Below are 18,243 nucleotides of genomic sequence, written 5' to 3' on the forward strand. Positions count from 1 at the left end.
CCAACCCTCTCATTCCCAAGGCTTATTCTTCTGTACCTACTACCTCAACTGAGCTGTGATATGGGAAAACCAACCCCCAAATTAAAGCTATGTCTAAATCAAAGAGACTTCAAATAAGGAGCAATTTCAAGGGTCAAATATAAATATAGAAAACGTCCTTTTAAGCAACCAAGAAGCATTGTCATTGAAGGTAATTATGATCCCATTTGCTTTTCAAAGAGCACTGTTAACATTCTATTTAACTAAATAATCCAGTCTTTATATTCGCCTGAGAAAAATACTGGAGTACTTAAGTTTCAGACTTCGTTCATACAGCAGACAGCAACATCAAGTTAGCACCCATCCAGGACAAGCCTTTATAAACTTATGCACAAGTATTTTTCAAATCAAGTGTTTTATTTTAAAAAAATTCATAGTAAGGTACAAGCAGAAAAGGAGCATGTAAAAGTTAACAGAAACAACAGAAACGTTAGCGGTACCAGCAAATAACTGTATGGTCCATTCTGCGCAAGAACTTCAAGAGAACTTGAAGGCAGAGATACATCATGGACAATACGCTTTTGAAAAATTAAAAAATTAACTTTACGTTATTATAGCTCACTCTTGAAGTTTCTGGACTAGAAAATGGAGAAGACTCCCAAGACCTATTTTCTTTCTCAAAGGAATCATCTTCTTGGAATGCAAATTTCTGCTTAAGTGCATGGGATATTAAAGACACTGGATCCCAGTGTGAATCTTGTCTTTTCCTCTTATGAATGGGTCTACCTCCAGGTGACCTATTTAAAAAAAAAAAAAAAAAATGAATTAAAGCCTTGTGTAATTAAGCTCCTTGTTGACAAACATGCCAGAAATACAAGCATAATAAATTACAATCTAATTATTCTTCAAGAGATTGAAAATTTTTGCCAAGGAATAAGGAATCTGGAAGGCACAATGAATTAGGAATTAGAAAACCAAGAAACCGATGGGGCACCCGGGTGTCTCAGTCGGTTGAGTGTCTGACTTCAGCTCAGGTCATGATCTCACAGTTCGTGGGTTCAAGCCCCACGTAGGGCTCTGTGCTGACAGCTCAGAGCTTGGAACCTGCTTCAGATTCTGTGCTCCATCTCTCTCTACCTGCCTGCCCTCCCCCCCCCCACCTCTCTCTCCCTCTCTCCCCCACAAAAAAATAAACATTAAAAAAAGAAGAAGAAGAAAAAAAAAAAAGAAAACCAAGAAACCAGGAAGTCTGGTTCCTAGATGTTTGGACTGAACAACTGGATGATGGTGTTGTTGCCTTTACTGAGATGCAAAAGACTTAGGGCAAAACAGGTTTTCATTAAGCCATAGGACTAGGTGAGATCACCAAAGGAAACAATGTGGATACAGAGAGAAGGGGACTGAGGTCTGAGCCAAAGGAAGAAAGTGTTCCAAGGAGGAAGGGACCACAGACAGTACCAAATACTGCCAAGACGTCAGGTAAGAGGAACAATAAGAATGGACCATTAGATTTAGTACCAGCATTACTGGTGACCTTGACAAAGCACAGTTTTCAGTGGAGTGATGGGGACAGAGACCATATTACAGTGGGTAGAAGAAGGCGGTGAGGGGGTGCCTGGGTGGCGCAGTCGGTTGGGCGTCCGACTTCAGCCAGGTCACGATCTCGCGGTCCGTGAGTTCGAGCCCCGCGTCGGGCTCTGGGCTGATGGCTCGGAGCCTGGAGCCTGTTTCCGATTCTGTGTCTCCCTCTCTCTCTGCCCCTTCCCCGCTCATGCTCTGTCTCTCTCTGTCCCAAAAATAAATAAACGTTGAAAAAAAAAAATAATAAAAAAAAAAAAAAAAAAAAGAAGGCGGTGAGAAATGCAAACAAAGTTCTGATGAGAAGAATTTATATCAGAAAGAGAAGCAGAGAAATAATAATAGCTGGGGATATACATGTTTTAAAGATGGTAAATACTCAGGTATGGGGAGAATAAAGTAGAGAAGAAAAATTTGATGATGTAAAAGACAGAAGGGATAATTTTAGGTAAAATCCTTGAGAAGATAAGAGAAAAGGAGACCTAGTCACCAAGGGGAGATCCTGGACATGAGCAATGGCATTTCATTCACAGTAACAAGAGAGAAGGCAGAGAACACGAACAGTGACTATAACTGTGAAGATGTGGCAAATCTTATCTGACTCTGTAGTAATGTATAATGCACGGTTAGTTGTAGAAAAATGAGATACTGGGGGTGGAAGGGAAACTCTACCAGCCTCCTAGCTGTGTCTCCAGTTATGGTAACAGTCAGTCACTGTCTTACACTGACTGGGCCCGGTGATGCCAATAAGCCCTCTAGCTGGAACAAGTGTGCACATTCAGCCACATTCTTCTCTGTATCAGCTTCCTCGCACAAGGGTCAAATCATACCCTCATTAATAATGAAATGATGTGTCTGCCCTAACACTATTATACAGAAAATATATTTTCTCACTAAAAACCTCATTGAGGGATTTCCAGATGAACATGGCAGATCTCTGTGAAATCCTACTAAAATGACAGTAAAGAAATTAAAAAAATACATACCCACAAAGACAAAGAAATTACGAGAGAGTGGGTAAGAATTGCAACAAAACACTGGAAGACAGTGAAGATAGTGGAGGGTGAGCTGCCTTCCTGAAGGGGCTCCCCTGAAGGGACTGAGGAAAAGTCTACACACTGAATAAAATGTAAAACTCAAGACTGAGTCCCCAAGTGCCCAGCATAAGAAATTAAAAAAGGAACTCTCCAGGGAACATCGTCATGAAATTTCAAACCAGGACTAAAGAGAAGATCTTAAATGTTTCAAGAATAAGGAAAATAGATTTGATACATAGCCAGGAATGAGAATGACATCAGCTTCTCCACAGGAACAGAAGCTAAAAACTGATGGAACAATGTCTTCAAAATTCTGTGGAAAAATGGTTTTCTGCCTATTGTACACCCAGCCAAACTAGCAATGAAGTGTTAGAATAAAATCATAATTTTCAGATATGCAAAGCCTTAAAATAATCTTTTTATAGACCCTTTCTCAGAAAGGTATGGGAAGACAGGACACCCAAGAAATGGGTGAGGCAACACAAGAGACAGGGTAGAGAATGCCATAATGATGGCCAAGGAAATCCTTGGCATGGTAACAATGCAGCAGGCTTGGGGGAACAAGACAGTGGAGCAGAACAGAGAACTCCTACAGGGGAAATTATTTTAAAAAGAAAAAGAAAGAAACTCAGAGAGACAATTATTAGCTGCAATAAAAAATAAAATTATTCAACAAGCAAAATGTAATCATAACATAAGGAAATGGCTTACCTGTGAATGTTTACTGTTATAAGGATGTAAATTCTGAATACTGATTTAAGTAAAGACGATGGATTTAACTATATTGGGAAGATAGAATAAGTGTATTTATGCGTACATGTTAGGCGGTAGAATGTCTGAAAGGATGTACTCCTGAGTTTTAACAAGCGGAAATAAATATAGTTAAAATATCAAGAAATAGCAAAAGGAAGTAGTACACTGTTCCAAAAATATGGAGATAAGACACTAAAAGAAACAGTAAAAAAAAATTGAAAATGATTCTTTCTGGGAGAAGCATTTGGAGTGAAGAAGAATCAGAGAGAAGACCTGTCTATGTTTACTTTGATAAACATATAATAAATTATTACAACATCACTAATAGAATTTTGATTCATTTCTCAAGTTATGACAACATACCGTTCCACAGCACGGAGCTTAACCTTATTCATATCCTTTAGAATGTCCAACATATTCGGAACATCTTTATTCTCCTGGCTTTTCGAACGATGACTGTCATTAGTCTTACTATCACCTGACTGCTGTCTTTTCACTTCATTTGCTGAGTTATCTGAGTTACATGTGTTATTAGTTCCTGGCCATGTGAGTGAACATGGACGTTGCGGAGAAGAAAGCTGAGGGGGCACTGGAGGAGGAGGAGCAGGTGGAGGGAAGAACACTGAACTTGACAATGGATCTGGTTTGACACTCAGTTCAGCAGTTCCTGGCGATGGCCTTTGTCCCAAACTGGTAGGTTCGCTGTTCAAGTCAAAGAGGCCTAAAAACAAAGTAGTCTGTTGAAAAAATCATGCAAAATTCTCTCCAACAAAACACATAATACTAATTAGAAACAAAAAAGGAACAATTTCAGTAATGCTACTAAAATAATGATGTGGCCAGGAAAAAGAAGCAATCCCATCTGCTTAGTAATTTTTATAAGAGTCAAACCAAAAAATAAGCTTATTTTTAATCCAATTAGGATTTTCTGGGTAGGCCTTTAAAGGGAGGAAGGGTGAGAATGCATTTTAAAAAGAAATCAAAAAGTGCTTTTTCAGTAATTAACATACAGTCTGAATTTCATCCTCTATTTAAAAAAGCTAAAACACAATCAACAATTCGTAGTTAGAAACATTCAAACTGGTATATTCACTCTATGATGACACTGTAGAAATGCCCAAGCATATATTTTCTAGGCAAGGCCTAGGACGGATACTGAGTACTTAACTTTTTCACAACAGATTTGCTCCCAAAAGACTTTTTAACACGACTGCTTAAAAATAATGTGCGTGTAGGGGCGCCTGGGTGGCGCAGTCGGTTAAGCGTCCGACTTCAGCCAGGTCACGATCTCGCGGTCCGTGAGTTCGAGCCCCGCGTCAGGCTCTGGACTGATGGCTCAGAGCCTGGAGCCTGCTTCCGATTCTGTGTCCCCCTCTCTCTCTGCCCCTCCCCCGTTCATGCTCTGTCTCTCTCTGTCCCAAAAATAAATAAACGTTGAAAAAAATAAAAAAAACCAAAACAAAACAAAAAAAATAATGTATGTGTCTATTTCATTTTAATTGCTATTATTATATATCAATATGTATAATATTTATGCATAAAATACATAAATATACAATACTGTATAAACATTTCATGTTATATATAAATTATATGTGTGTATATGGATGTGTACAGATACATGTATATATTATGTATGTGGGTGTATGTTGTTTAAAACCAGTCACATCTTGGGGCGCCTGGGTGGCGCAGTCGGTTAAGCGTCCGACTTCAGCCAGGTCACGATCTCGCGGTCGGTGAGTTCGAGCCCCGCGTCAGGCTCTGGGCTGATGGCTCAGAGCCTGGAGCCTGTTTCCGATTCTGTGTCTCCCTCTCTCTCTGCCCCTCCCCCGTTCATGCTCTGTCTCTCTCTGTCCCAAAAATAAATAAACGTTGAAAAAAAAAAAAATTAAAAAAAAAAAAAACCAGTCACATCTCTAAAAATTTAGAAAAGGATCATCTGGAAAACATTATTCAACCTGAATTTAGTGAAAGAACAGCAGCAATAACTTCAAACTACAAATACATGAAGACCTTATATTCATCTTCTTTCAAATTAATATATTCTTCCTCATAAATATCAATGCTTTTCTGAAGAGTTAGAAAAGTTTACTTAGAAAACAGCTTTTCAATACAAAAGTACAATCTACAGCAGTACAGCTGGAACCAAAGCCATGCCCCTCACCGCAAATGTGTCTCCATTTATTCTACATAAACATCAGACGTAGCAATATTACACCCTCGATATCCTCGACATATTTAATGTCATTCACAAGACACATTAGCATCTGATGCTCTCATTTGGGACTGTACTGACTGAAATGAAATGGTAGGTGAGCACCATCTAAGACAGAACGCAGCATGGCACTCACCAGCGTTTGCACGGTTTTTCAGTTCCTGCATTTGCACAATTGCAGCGATCTGAGTGCGAAGAAAAGTCAGCTCATCTTCGAGGGCAGCTATTTTTTTAATTGCAGCTTCATTTACAGGCCCATCGTTTTTGGTTCGTTTATTCTGTCTTGGAGCAGGCAGCAATGGATTCCAAACTGGTGGCAAAGGATGGAAAAATTCCATTTTCTTCTCTTCTTCATTTTTCCATATGCTATTTCTGTGGGTAGAAGGAAGGAAAAACTGAGGGGGGAGGTGGAATTTCCCCAAAGAAATAAATTCTTTCAGACAAAGAGGAATAAAGACACAAAAACAAAAATCAGAGTAGCTCTCTTTATCTCATCATTGTCTCCAGACTCACTGAGGACAAGCACAACAGCTTATGTAACTTTGTATTCTCAATATCTAGAAAAGAACAGTTGCCTTTAATAAGTGACCAATAAGTGGTCAGTGAATGAAGGAACACGTCTTGCTTTTAGACTGTAAAACAAAAATAATTGTCTTGTAACTGTTCTACCTAACTGGTTTAAACACTGTACAAATTGATTTATTTAGAAATAAAGTGGATTTACTTAGAAATTCTACATACTCTGAATATATGGTACTGAATGGCCTTATACTAAGCATTATGTCAGGGATAAGTTTATGGTATTCTAATTTTTTTTTTAAATAGATAAACCACTTTGATACATAATAAATTTAGCCAGAATATTTGGATAATTGACCCTTATTGTGTTTATAGCCTATATCTGAATATACTAACACTTAAGTTAGTACTCCCGAACAGTAACACATTCAAATTTCAAATATATTTATTTAACATCATTGCCTGGTACACAGTAAACACTATTTAAGTTTTGGCTAAATATGTAAAAAATAACCAAATATGGTATCTAGCATAGGAAACAGCTTTCTCCTAAAAATGAACACAATGATTTTGACACCCTTTTAATATCATTCCTTCCTAGGCCTACATTAAGAGAAATGGGAAATAAAAATATCATCCTTATTAGGAAGCTATTAGTAGGTCACAGGGCAGTACAGAGACAGACACAAGATTCAATTAGTATGATCGAACTTCAACACGTGCAAGAATTAAGATTACAGCCCATATCCCACCTTCCACAGGAAGTATGTAAAATTACCGAAATCTGAGACAACTGCCTTCTTCATCATTTGCCACACGCAAAGTATCAGCAAAAGACGGAACTACAGATCCATAGTTACCAGGGTCTACAGAGTTCAATAGAGGGATCAACTGAAGTAAAAAAGGGGAAGAAAAAAAAAAAGTCAGAGCTTTGCTGGGGTGGGGGGCAGGGGGTAGAACACATGCATGCCCATGGAAATTGCCTAAATTAAAAATCCCTGAGTTAAGAGGAAAAAGGATATGCAACAGAAAAACATGCACCTGTTAGCAGGGCAAAAAATACTGAGGAAAATGTTATCTAAAGTCTAAACATGTAGCAATATTCTCTACCCTGGTTAATGTCATCTGTCATAAAACACAAACTAGAAGAATAAAATAAGCTATTCAAGTGTTGCTTTGTGTCTGCCCATCTTTGAAGGTAATTACTTAAAGAAATAAACACAAAAACATGCAAGAGGTTTTTGGCTTTCGGGAAACAGTTCTTCTTCTGTTCTACTCTATCTCTAGAAGTACCTGGGATTATTGTATACACAGTGCTTGAACAATGCATGTTGACTGACTTACCTCAAAATTAGGCCTGGGACAAGGTTCTAGAGGAAGAATTTTCCCAATAAGACGAACAATACTCCGAGCTGATCCATAGTCTTTATTTTCTCTAATCTGCAAAACCTATTTACACATAGAACACTGTTTAAAAACTACTCTGTTAGGGGCGCCTGGGTGGCTCAGTCGGTTAAGCGTCCAACTTCGGCTCAGGTCATGATCTCGCAGTTTTCGAGTTTGAGCCCCGCGTCTGGCTCTGTGCTGACAGCTCAGAGCCTGGAGCCTGCTACAGATTCTGTGTCTTCCCCTCTCTCTGCCCCTCCTATGCTCATGCTCCGTCACTCTCTGTCTCCCAATAATAAATAAATGTTAAAAAATTAAAAAAAAAAAACAAAAACACTATTCTGTTAAAGCCATGTTTATATATCCATGAAGAAAAGTAGATGTAAAGGATGCACTAACACTTATTTTGAAAAGAAAATACAGAAGGGCATACTCAAAGTATTTTTTTCAAAGAATTAAACTTTGGGGCACCTGGGTGGCTCAGTCTGTTAAGCATCCAGCTCTTGATTTTGGCTCAGGTCATGATCTCAGAGTCCTGAGACGGAACCCCTGTCCAGCTCCGTGCTAAGCTCAGAGCCTGCTTGAGATTCTCTCTCTCTCTCTCTTCTCTCTCTCTGTCTCTCTGCCTCCCCTGCCCCTGCTAGTTCTCTAAATAAATAAACTTAAAAAAAAAATTAAACTTCATTCATATTTGTCCTAAAAAGAAAAAAAAAAAAAAAAAAAAAGGATGGGAGTTAACCTATGTAATATTCCAGAAAGAAAGGTCTCTTAAGAAAGCACCACAGGGGTATCTGGGTGGCTCACTTGGTTAAACATCCAACTTCAGCTTAGGTCATGATCTCCCAGTTCGTGCATTTGAGCCCCACATCGGGCTCCATGTTGACAGCTCAGGGCCTGGAGCCTGCTTCAGATTCTGTGTCCCCCTCTCCCTTTGCCCCTCTCCTGCTCATGTTCTGTTTCTCTCTCTCAAAAATAAATAAACATTAAAAAAAAAAAAAAAAAAGGACCACAAATTCATTTTTGTCCTATTTCTGATAATGACAAAATACTTTAGGGGCGCCTGGGTGGCTCAGTCGGTTAAGTGGCCGACTTCGGCTCAGGTCATGATCTCGCGGTCCGTGAGTTCGAGCCCCGCGTCGGGCTCTGTGCTGACAGCTCAGAGCCTGGAGCCTGCTTCAGATTCTGTGTCTCCCTCTCTCTGACCCTCCCCCGTTCATGCTCTGTCTCTCTCTGTCTCAAAAATAAATAAACGTTAAAAAAAACACAAAAACTTTAGGGAACTTTATCCAGAAAAATTGCCTCCTCTCCTCCCAGCTAAACACCTTTTGGCCCAGTCAAAAATTGACAATTTCAGTTTCTCAAACAATGAGGTAATACAGAGTGCACTTATGTAATTCCTTTCAAAGGTGAAATAAAGAGGGGGAATAAACTAATCCGGCACTAGACAATTTAAGAATTCTTTACTTACAGTGAACTATATCTGCCAGAAGTCAGTTCTTAAAAAGATGATAGAAATGAAATACGCTACTATAATTCAAATAACATCTTGTCTTTTGGCTTGGGCTTTCCAGATTGGTGTAAACAATTCCCACAGAAGCCTCCTCAAAAATATGACATAATATTTCTGCTTTTGGCAGAGATTTCAAGACAAAGAAAGCACTTTCTTCAAAAAGCATTAAAACTTGGACTTTTCATTTTTCCTAAGATCCCATAACAAGGAGAGTTTATTACAAGCAACAGATGTAGGTAGCATCCTAACAGCATCTTCTTGGAAATGGACATACAGTTCTAGAACTCAGGAAAAAAATCTGGGATTTAGATGGATTTGGGAATCGTCAGCAGACACAATACATGATAGGTAAAAATTAAAGCTATTTGACTAGTTGAGAAAAACTGGGGCTAGAGAGGAAGATCCGGAAGCCACTGGCACAGAAAATGCCATTCCTCTACTTTCAAATAGTAAGATTCTGAATGTATCCGATCACATCCAAACACCTGAGTTCAGAACCTTACTATTTGAAAGTAGAGGAAACATTAAAACATTAAACTGATTACATCATAGGGTGCCTGGGTGGCTCAGTCAGCTAAGTGTCCAACTTCAGCTTGGGGTCATGATGTCGCGGTTTGTGAGTTCGAGCCCCGGGTCGGGCTCTGTGCTGACAGCTCGGAGCCTGGAGCCTGCTTCAGATTCTGTGTCTCCCTCTCTCTCTGCCCTCCCTCACTCGCGCTCTCTGTTTAATGTTTAATAAAAAATTTGAAAAATCTTTTTAAACAGATTACATCTACTGGCCTCATAAGCTTCCATCAATTCTGCGATCTCAGTCTCCACAACATCCTCCATGTATTCTGTATTATTCTCCAGTCACTCGAAAAGTCCTCTGCCACTTGGCCCAGTTCGTTCTATCCGACTGAATTACCCACTCACTACGTCAATAACACGAGCTCTTTTGCGTATAGCAATTTTCCTCATGGTCTCGAAGACAAGCCAATGTTATCCTAATTGCCAAGCACTTACGCATGTGCCCAAAGGGCACCACTCTACCTCCAGCCCTGGCACCAGCTGTTTTTACCTGTCTTCTAATGTCAGATTCACACTCCTCTACAAATTCGACTCTGCTTTCGGGAGCTTCCTAGGCTCTAAATTCCTAAACCAGTTCCAAGGAGCACCACACAACAGGATACCTAACTACACGGAACTTTGTTTCATTTGCAGTGTTCTCTCTGCTCCATTAAGACTGTCAACTCCAGGGGCAGAGATGTGTTTATGTTCCTTTTCAATCCTACAGGGTAGTAGTTCTTAACCATAAATCACAATCACCTACACCTACAATCACTTCAGAAGGTACTCTCCAAAAGAAAAAAAACACAAACCACACACGTAAGACAAATTTTCTAGTAGCTACATCTGAAAAAGTAGAAAGAGGTAAAATTAATTTATGTTCATTTATTTTTGAGAGAGAGACAGACAGAGCAAGGGAAGGGCAGAGAGAGAGAGGGAGACACAGAATCTGAAGCAGGCTCCAGGCTCTGAGCTGTCATCACAGAACCAGATGCGGGGCTCAGACCCGCAAGATGTTGATTATGACCCGAGCCAAAGTTGGATGCTCAATCAACTGAGCCTTCCAGGAGCCCCAAGTGTTTATTTTACTTTTGAAAGAGAAAGAGGGAGAGTATGAGCAGGGGAAGGGCAGAGAGAGACTGGGAGACAGAGGATCTGAAGCAGGCTCTGTGCTGACAGAAGAGAGCCCAATACAGGACTTGAACTCACAAACGGTGAGATCATGACCTGAGTTGAAGTTGGATGCTTAACAGACTGAGCCCCCCAGGCGACCTGGACTTTACTGATGTGTCTTTCCTACCAAGCAGAGATTTTCAAGTTGTTTCAGTGATAGGTTCATTTCCACTCAGAAAGTGTTCATCCTCTTGATATTATGTGTTCTCGTATTACTAATGGATAAATTACCCCAACTACTCTTAGCTGGAGAAAATAAATTACAAAAACAACAATATTTAGAAAGACTACAAATCCATGCTGACTTCAGCTGGGTATTCTGCACAGGTATATTCTGCGACCTCTTCAGAGCATGTGTTGTTCTCTACTGTCTTGCCCAAAGCAATCACCGATCTCTGAAATCCCCAAAGCCACCATTTTTATTACCTGGCAGAAGCCTTGACTCTGCTCTTACTGAGAAAACCAAGGACTCCAACTTAACACACCTCAATTTTTATTTCTCTCCATTCCAAACCTCTCCACCATCTCTCACTTTTATCCTGCTCAACTGTCTGTCTTCTTTCCAAGACTTATTATTAATATTCCTTGCCCAGCTACCTTCTCCGGGACATTGCTCCATCACTCGCTCTTTCATTTGAATTTTTAACTTTTTTTTCCTGTCTATGAGGTTCTTCTCCAATGCTTGCAAACATGAAGTTATCTCTAACACTGGAAAAAAAAAAAAATGTCGATCCTACTCCTTCAAGTTGATGGCTCTTGATCTCTTTTCACAAACTTTTCAAAAGAAAGTTGCTGATGCCACTACCCTTCCTTAGTTATTCTTCAAACTATACTACAGCCGCCACTCCACCTACACAAATCCCTAAAGGTATCAATAATCCAATAATAAGCAAATCTTTAACTACTATTCAGTCCTCATTATCTTCAATGTATTCTTGAAATTCAAAATGCATCAGTAACACCCAACATCTTCCATTATGTCACCAAAGTCCCTGAATTCAAATATCAAAAGAATGTAGATAACCACAAATCTGAAATCTTTTTCCTACATTCTAGAACTATTTCTCTATCTGTAGGATATTTGTATTTATATAATCCAACAGCACACCTGGCTCACTTCACCTCCTGATTCAAACTAGTTCCTCATACTGAATTGCCTATTTATAATATAATAATTGCCTATTTATAATTTATAACCACTCTTCAACTTACTTTTGTTTAAAATCTTGAAAGTGTCCTTGGCTATTCTCTTCTAATTCACCCCAACAAATAGCAATGATTTGCCCATTCTATAAACTCCCCAACTATTCTTTCTTATATTCAATCTTGTATTATAGTTATCTGTATGTTTTTATTTGTCATATTGTATTTTAAGCAGTATGAATACAAGATCGTGTATTGCTCTATATCACCCAAAGAACCAAGCATATTGTGTTGGATATGGTAATGCTCCATAAGTAGAGAAAATTGGATTTGCTTGTACTTCTTAGGCCTAAGTCATCCTCTCTCCAGATTTATTCTGAATTTGTTGAGCTATAACTTGCCAGTATATACCCAAATATCAAACTTAAATTACGTTATTTTATTTTTCTTTTAAAAAAAATTTTTTTTAACGTTTATTTATTTTTGAGACAGAGACAGAGCATGAGCATGGGAGGGGCAGAGAGAGAGGGAGACACAGAATCGGAAGCAGGCTCCAGGCTCCGAGCCATCAGCCCAGAGCCCGACGCGGGGCTCGAACTCACGGATCGCGAGATCGTGACCTGAGTTGAAGTCGGACGCCCAACTGACTGAGCCACCCAGGCGCCCCCAAACTTAAATTACTTTAAATAAAACCACTGGATAATTAAAATATATTTTACCTGTGAAGGTCATATCTATATTTTGCTGCATGTGCACCTTTTGCTGGCATTTGACCTATCTAGTAAATAGGTTGCTAATAATCTTATCCTCCCCCTCCCCCCACCCCCTCCCCCCACCCTTTTTTTTTTAAGTAAACTCTACATCCAACTTGGGGCTTAACTCACAACTTACAACCTGGAGATCAAGAGTCACATGCTCTTCCGACTGAGCCAGCCAGGCGCCCTTAATTTTATCCCCTTTTTTAACGCAAACTACCTAAGGTACACTATTGCAAACTCAGCTCTGTTACACCTGAAAAGTAACAATCTTGCCTTAAATTAAATGTTTACATATATATAGATCATTTTCAAAGTAAGACCCACAAACAAATACAACAGGTTCATTCAAATCCATTAAAAGACATTTACCTGGTCTATGGGAACACCGAAATATTCCAGCATCTCTCTTAAGATATTCAGTATGAGTGACATTGATGAAACAAATACATAAGCGAATTCAAGGAAACATTATCAGTTTCTTGATACCTTCCGGAAAAACAATTTAGAAAATATTACTCTTGACCAAAAAAAAACACAAAAAACAAAAAATACGATTGCCACAAAACTGTATTAAGTAACCTGGAGGAATCCTTTCGTTTCACATTACACCATCAACTGATCTCTTTTGGCCAGCAGTATTTTGAAGGAAGTCAAAGAGAGAGAGGAATGAAGACGTGGGGAAGGGCTGATAAAGGAAATTTCAATTTATCAGTTAAATTGCACTAAAAGTTCATAAGATGTTTCAGCCTTAATAAATATCAACCAACAATAAATTGGACACTTAGCAGGGAAGCCTTTAGGTTAGCTGCGACAGCGAAGTCCCCGCTCTCCTGGAAGCTCTGGGTTGAGGAGAGGGATGAGTTCAGCTCCTGAAGGCAGGCAGGGGGGCGACCCAACGCTTTAACAAATGAACAGCGGCTCTTCCTCACAAACGAATAGGGTACCATCCATCCTCCTCGCTCATTTTAAAGACAAGGAATTTGGACCCCAGATACGCGACGTGACTCAGTCACCCAACTAAGTGAGTAACAGGCCGAGACTAGCGCCGGTGGTGTCAGTCGCCTTGGCCGCAAGCTTCCTCAGGGGCTCTCCAAACCCAGAATGATCGCCTTGCTCACCTTCCTCCGAAGCCGAGCCTGCGAGCAACCACCGGGACACCAAGCTGCGGTCCTTAAGAAACGCTGCCTCGAATCCGCAGTCAGCGACGCCCTACGTGCGCCCGTCCTGGTTACAGGAGCGCTCGGACGTCGACTCTTGTCCGCCCGCGCGCCTCGGTTTGCAAGCCACAGACGGTAACGACGCCCCCCACCGACCCGGGGCTGGACACCGAAACCCCTTCCCTCAACCTGGGTAATTCCGCAGGATGCTTGGCCCTTACCTCCGGTCTCCCACCCACCTTGCGGCTCGCCCGGAGGCCGGGCACAACTTCCGCGTCCCTGAACGAAAATCAAACTCCGCGGGCCAAGCCAGTTTCCGAGCTCATTGGACAAGCCTAAACATATGTACTTCTGATTGGCTGCGTTATGACGTCAGGCTAGTTACGGTTATTTGGGCCGTCTACTGGGATATTTCCTTCTTCCTCTAGGGGGCGGGCCTTCTGCGAGGAAACCAATAGAAGCCTAGAGACAGCAGGTGGAACGGGGGGGCGGTGCGAAGATGGTGACGCAAGCTTCTGACGCGTCCTTAGGTTCCTACATGCTAAACTACTGGTGTCTACCACACGGTGTCATGAAGGTATTAAGGGTCTTGAGCCAGGCCCGCGATCCGGAATTCGTCCCTTTTCGCAGTGTCGTCCCCTATACACCCAGACGCTAAGCGGGGCCACGCTCTCCTCTTCCCTTGAAGTCGCTATTTGTTGTCTGATCATTCCATTCAAACATTATCTGCTTGTGGGATTAGCAGAACCTAAGCAGTCTTCGAGGGATGTGCACCTTTGCAGTACTTACAATGTTCACTCACCAAACGCTCCTGGTTATCCAGGCTACCAAATATGGACCGGACGTTAACCTGGCCGAGTATTGTTAAGTAAGGACTAAATCCTATCAAGTGATACCCATTTTTAATTCTGGTCTGGTTTTTACTGGCTTCGTAAGACAGAGCAACACCTTTATTCCTACTTCAGCCAAGGATGCACTGGAATGACATGACAATTTAAGATCAACTGTACCTGCTGCTGACCTACATTAAAATAAAATTTTTAAAAATGGGGTATTTTGAACTAATTTCTCTATGGTCCACATTTACTCATTCAACACTGAGTGTTATGTGTCAGGCACTATTCTGAGCATGGGAAATGCAGTAACGGGCAAGACCAGTAAGGTCCTCACCCTCCTGAAGATTACATTCTAGTAGAGACGTCAGAGAGGCTATCCCTGAGCATTTTTAAACCCCATCTCTTTCCACTCTTACTTTTCTTTATAGCACTTATCACCACGTATATTCATGCTACCGCTATCGCCAAACTAGAATGTAATCTCTAGAACAGGTACTTTTGGCTTGAACCATGATGCTTCTCTAGTGCTTTAGAAAAGTGCTTAGTATATGGGGCGCCTGTCTGGCTCAGTTGGTGGAGCATGCAACTCTTGACCTCATGAGGGGTCAGGAATTCAGACGCATTGGGTGTAGAGCTTACTTCAAAAAAATAAAATTTAAAAATTCTTAGAAAGTGTCTATTATATACAATGAACAATCAATACTTGAGTAAGATAACTGGATATGGGACAAAAGAAAACAGACATCAGAAATGATCTGTAACTAAGTAACTGGCAGAATATCCCAGTAGTCCACACTAGGTTAAGGATGAAAAGGCAGAAGAGGCTGTTGGACAAGGTGTAAGTGAAGGCAAATGGGTTAGCCACCTTACTTGGAATCAGTGAGTCACAATTTCTTCAAGTACCTTGTCCTTTCCTTTTGCCCTCATAAGTATATAAATCATGATCTTGTAGCCACCTCCCTTTCCAGTCTGATATCAATCAGCACACATCACAGCCAGACCAACACTTCCTCGGAGAATATTAGAATAGGAACCAGCACTAAAGCTACCTTCACCATGCACGCTACACCCTCCATGAATGTTTTGCTGACAACTTACCCCTAACATTCTTCAGAGATCTTTCCTCCATTTTGTTTACGAAAGCACTCATACATACCACATCTTGATAACCTTTTGAGATTTGACAGTATTTTTCAATTGCTCGTTTACATGAAATTATTTTCTTGGCCTTTTAGAATGATGCAAGATTCAGGAAACCTTTTTTGACTTCAGTTACCTTTTCTGTTGATTTTGAGTAATGTTCAGAAATACGGTGGCTTGCTTTCTAAGATTTTCCTGATTGTGTTCCCCTCCCCCAGTTTGATCTAAGCCCTCTCCTATGGTCTCTACACTCAATGATTCTACTTTTGCTACTTTCCTCTCAGTGTGGGGTCCAGTCCTGTCCTTAAAAGGGAGTCTTGTCTTGGCTGGTGTTTTGAGAGTTCAATGGGGAAAACTGTCCCAGTCTCTCCAATCCTTCCTTTGGGTACCTTGCACTCACTATGGAGAGGACAAAATACAAGTTTCAGTTGAGTAATTTGAGATTCTCCTTTTCTCAAGTCTGCCAGACCCTAACCCAACTCTTCCTTCTCACATAGAAACCAATACCAGGCAGGTTGATGGTTTTCCCCATTTGATATTTGGAGGTTCATCACCTAGTTTAATTCCAAATGCTGTCCATAGGTATTTGGTTTTGCCATCCAAATATATTTTTCCAGAACTACTAACACTTTATAGATAATCATCATACTATGTTCTGGATCCCCAACACCAAGAATGTTTTATTCACCTTTACACCCATTGCCAGGCATACTTTTTCAGTGAATAAACGAAAGGTGAGAGGCTGAGGGCTGGTTTAGACAAAGGCTAGAAAGATGTGTACACTCAATTTTGCCAAATACCCAGCAGAGCCCCATTAGCCTATGCCACAAGCCTAAGTTTGTTTTTGGTGATGAACTCAAGTTACTGTAGTTATCTTAAACAGTGGGAAAGAATACAAATTAACCTTCTAACAAAGTAGGAAATAGCCTCTCCAATGTTAACCATAAGGGTTCATATGTAAATGTGATCTCCACATTGAGAGGTGCTAACCCAGAAAGTTCATTTAAATTTTACATTTCAAAAAGAAAAATATTTAGGCCCTTTTTCTTTCTATTCTGCCTATGCTTGAAGCCTCTCAGGGGTAGTGCTAATACAGTACACTTAAACCAACCAGCACTATTTAAAAGATTAAACACCTCTTAAAATTCATTAAACCTTTACAATTATTTATTCAAAAATTTTAAATATTTGAGAGCAATTAGACCAAAATTTTCCCTGATACTAAAATCATATTTCAAATTAAATTCTAAAAATGTGCTTTGTATTGACAATTAAAATAGTTAATATAAGAGACCTATTAACTATATTTCTAGGTCTATTTAAACTGTAGTAATATCTATACTATAAATTGCTATTTACTTGTAGTGTTACATTAAAATTATAAAACCAAAGTTAAATGTTTATAGTCTAAAAGCAGGATTTCTTTTTACTTGAGCCTTTAAAAAATTTATACAAAAGAAAAACTACGTTATGCTTAGTGTATGAATCCAAAGGTCTTATGTGTCTATACTCATACTATGTTCGAACAAAAATAGTTTACTATAGCTAGACCGCTCTAAAGGCAGAAAGGTGAACTGCTGCTTGATTTTTCTGGTTCCATGTTTTTTTTAGAAGATTCATATGACTTCATAGACTCTGTACTCTGTTTTCTGATACAATCTTACGTTCACAAATAGGAATGCCTTGACTCTTGTGAATCAGTTAAAAAGAGTTGGTTAAAACCTAGAACACAGAAAAAATAGTTAAAGGATGCCCTTCTAGTCTTATCCCGCTTCTGGATCACTCAGACAGTCAGATATATATCAGTGCTACTAATGTTTGCATTTAGGCCTTTTCATTTTTAGCAATAATCGACTCATAATTTGATACTGTCATGGTCCCAGTAACAGGAATAAAAATATTCTACTTCATAAAAATTCCAAGTAACTGATTTGGATCATCTTACAACTAGTAACAAATTATTTGCCATCCAAAGATCTGATATATATCGTAAAGAATATGACCTAAGTCTTACAAAAACAAACAACAACAAAAAAAAAACTAAATTCATTCCTATTGCAACATTGAAAAAAAAGTGGCAATATGCAGCATTTCTTTTTAATTATCACTGACTGGTACCCTCAGATGGTAACACACAATAAAGCAAGCACCTGAGAGTAAAAGGTAGCTCTTAAACTTCAATTAAGTAATCCAGAGAACTAGGAAAAAACTTCAGCTTCAGATAACACAGATTCCTGACAAAGACTTCCAGATTCTCAATACTTTTACAAGCAGAAAACTTGCTATTTACAAGCTAACTACTCTTTTTAAGTACGTACATGTCAAATATTAGCTCACTGAGTCAATCAATAAAAGTCTACATATCTATGACTTTTATCTACTGGCTCTGGTTGTCCTCTAAATACAGAACATATTAAAATGATGAGGCTGGACAAAGTAACATCAAATGTCCATCCTGATCCTTATATATAATTTGAATTTTAACTATTTCCTCTTTTAAGGGAAACCCC

General features: G+C 39.7%; 1 protein-coding gene across 3 annotated transcripts; it reads right to left on the reverse strand.

Moving 5' to 3' along the window:
* Positions 1 to 375: 375 nt before the first annotated feature.
* Positions 376 to 13,829, reverse strand: MTFR2 (mitochondrial fission regulator 2). Of its 3 annotated transcripts, XM_045499743.1 has the most exons (8): positions 13,719 to 13,829; positions 13,180 to 13,285; positions 12,970 to 13,086; positions 7,426 to 7,530; positions 6,860 to 6,972; positions 5,699 to 5,934; positions 3,711 to 4,068; positions 376 to 776 (listed from the first exon to the last, which is right to left on the reverse strand). In XM_045499743.1, exons 3-8 carry the CDS (start codon positions 13,030 to 13,032, stop codon positions 569 to 571), a joined length of 1,083 nt encoding a protein of 360 aa, XP_045355699.1. In that variant the 5' UTR covers positions 13,033 to 13,086; positions 13,180 to 13,285; positions 13,719 to 13,829; the 3' UTR covers positions 376 to 568. The 3 variants fall into 3 exon arrangements, with proteins under 3 accessions (XP_045355699.1, XP_045355698.1, XP_045355700.1); XM_045499742.1 differs by lacking the exon at positions 13,180 to 13,285; XM_045499744.1 differs by having other exon boundaries at positions 13,180 to 13,809.
* Between the last annotated feature and the right edge of the window lie 4,414 nt (positions 13,830 to 18,243).

This window comes from Leopardus geoffroyi, chromosome B2, assembly GCF_018350155.1.
Source record: "Leopardus geoffroyi isolate Oge1 chromosome B2, O.geoffroyi_Oge1_pat1.0, whole genome shotgun sequence".
NCBI lineage: Eukaryota > Metazoa > Chordata > Mammalia > Carnivora > Felidae > Leopardus > Leopardus geoffroyi.

Excerpts from the sequence above, each read along its gene's own strand:
- MTFR2 (XM_045499742.1), bottom strand. The coding sequence starts at position 13,032 with ATGTCACTCATACTGAATATCTTAAGAGAGATGCTGGAATATTTCGGT. Across the intron at positions 6,973-7,425 it reads GTCCCAGGCCTAATTTTGAG|TTGATCCCTCTATTGAACTC; the intron begins GTAAGTCAGTCA and ends TTTTTACTTCAG. Across the intron at positions 4,069-5,698 it reads GAAAAACCGTGCAAACGCTG|GCCTCTTTGACTTGAACAGC; the intron begins GTGAGTGCCATG and ends CTTTGTTTTTAG.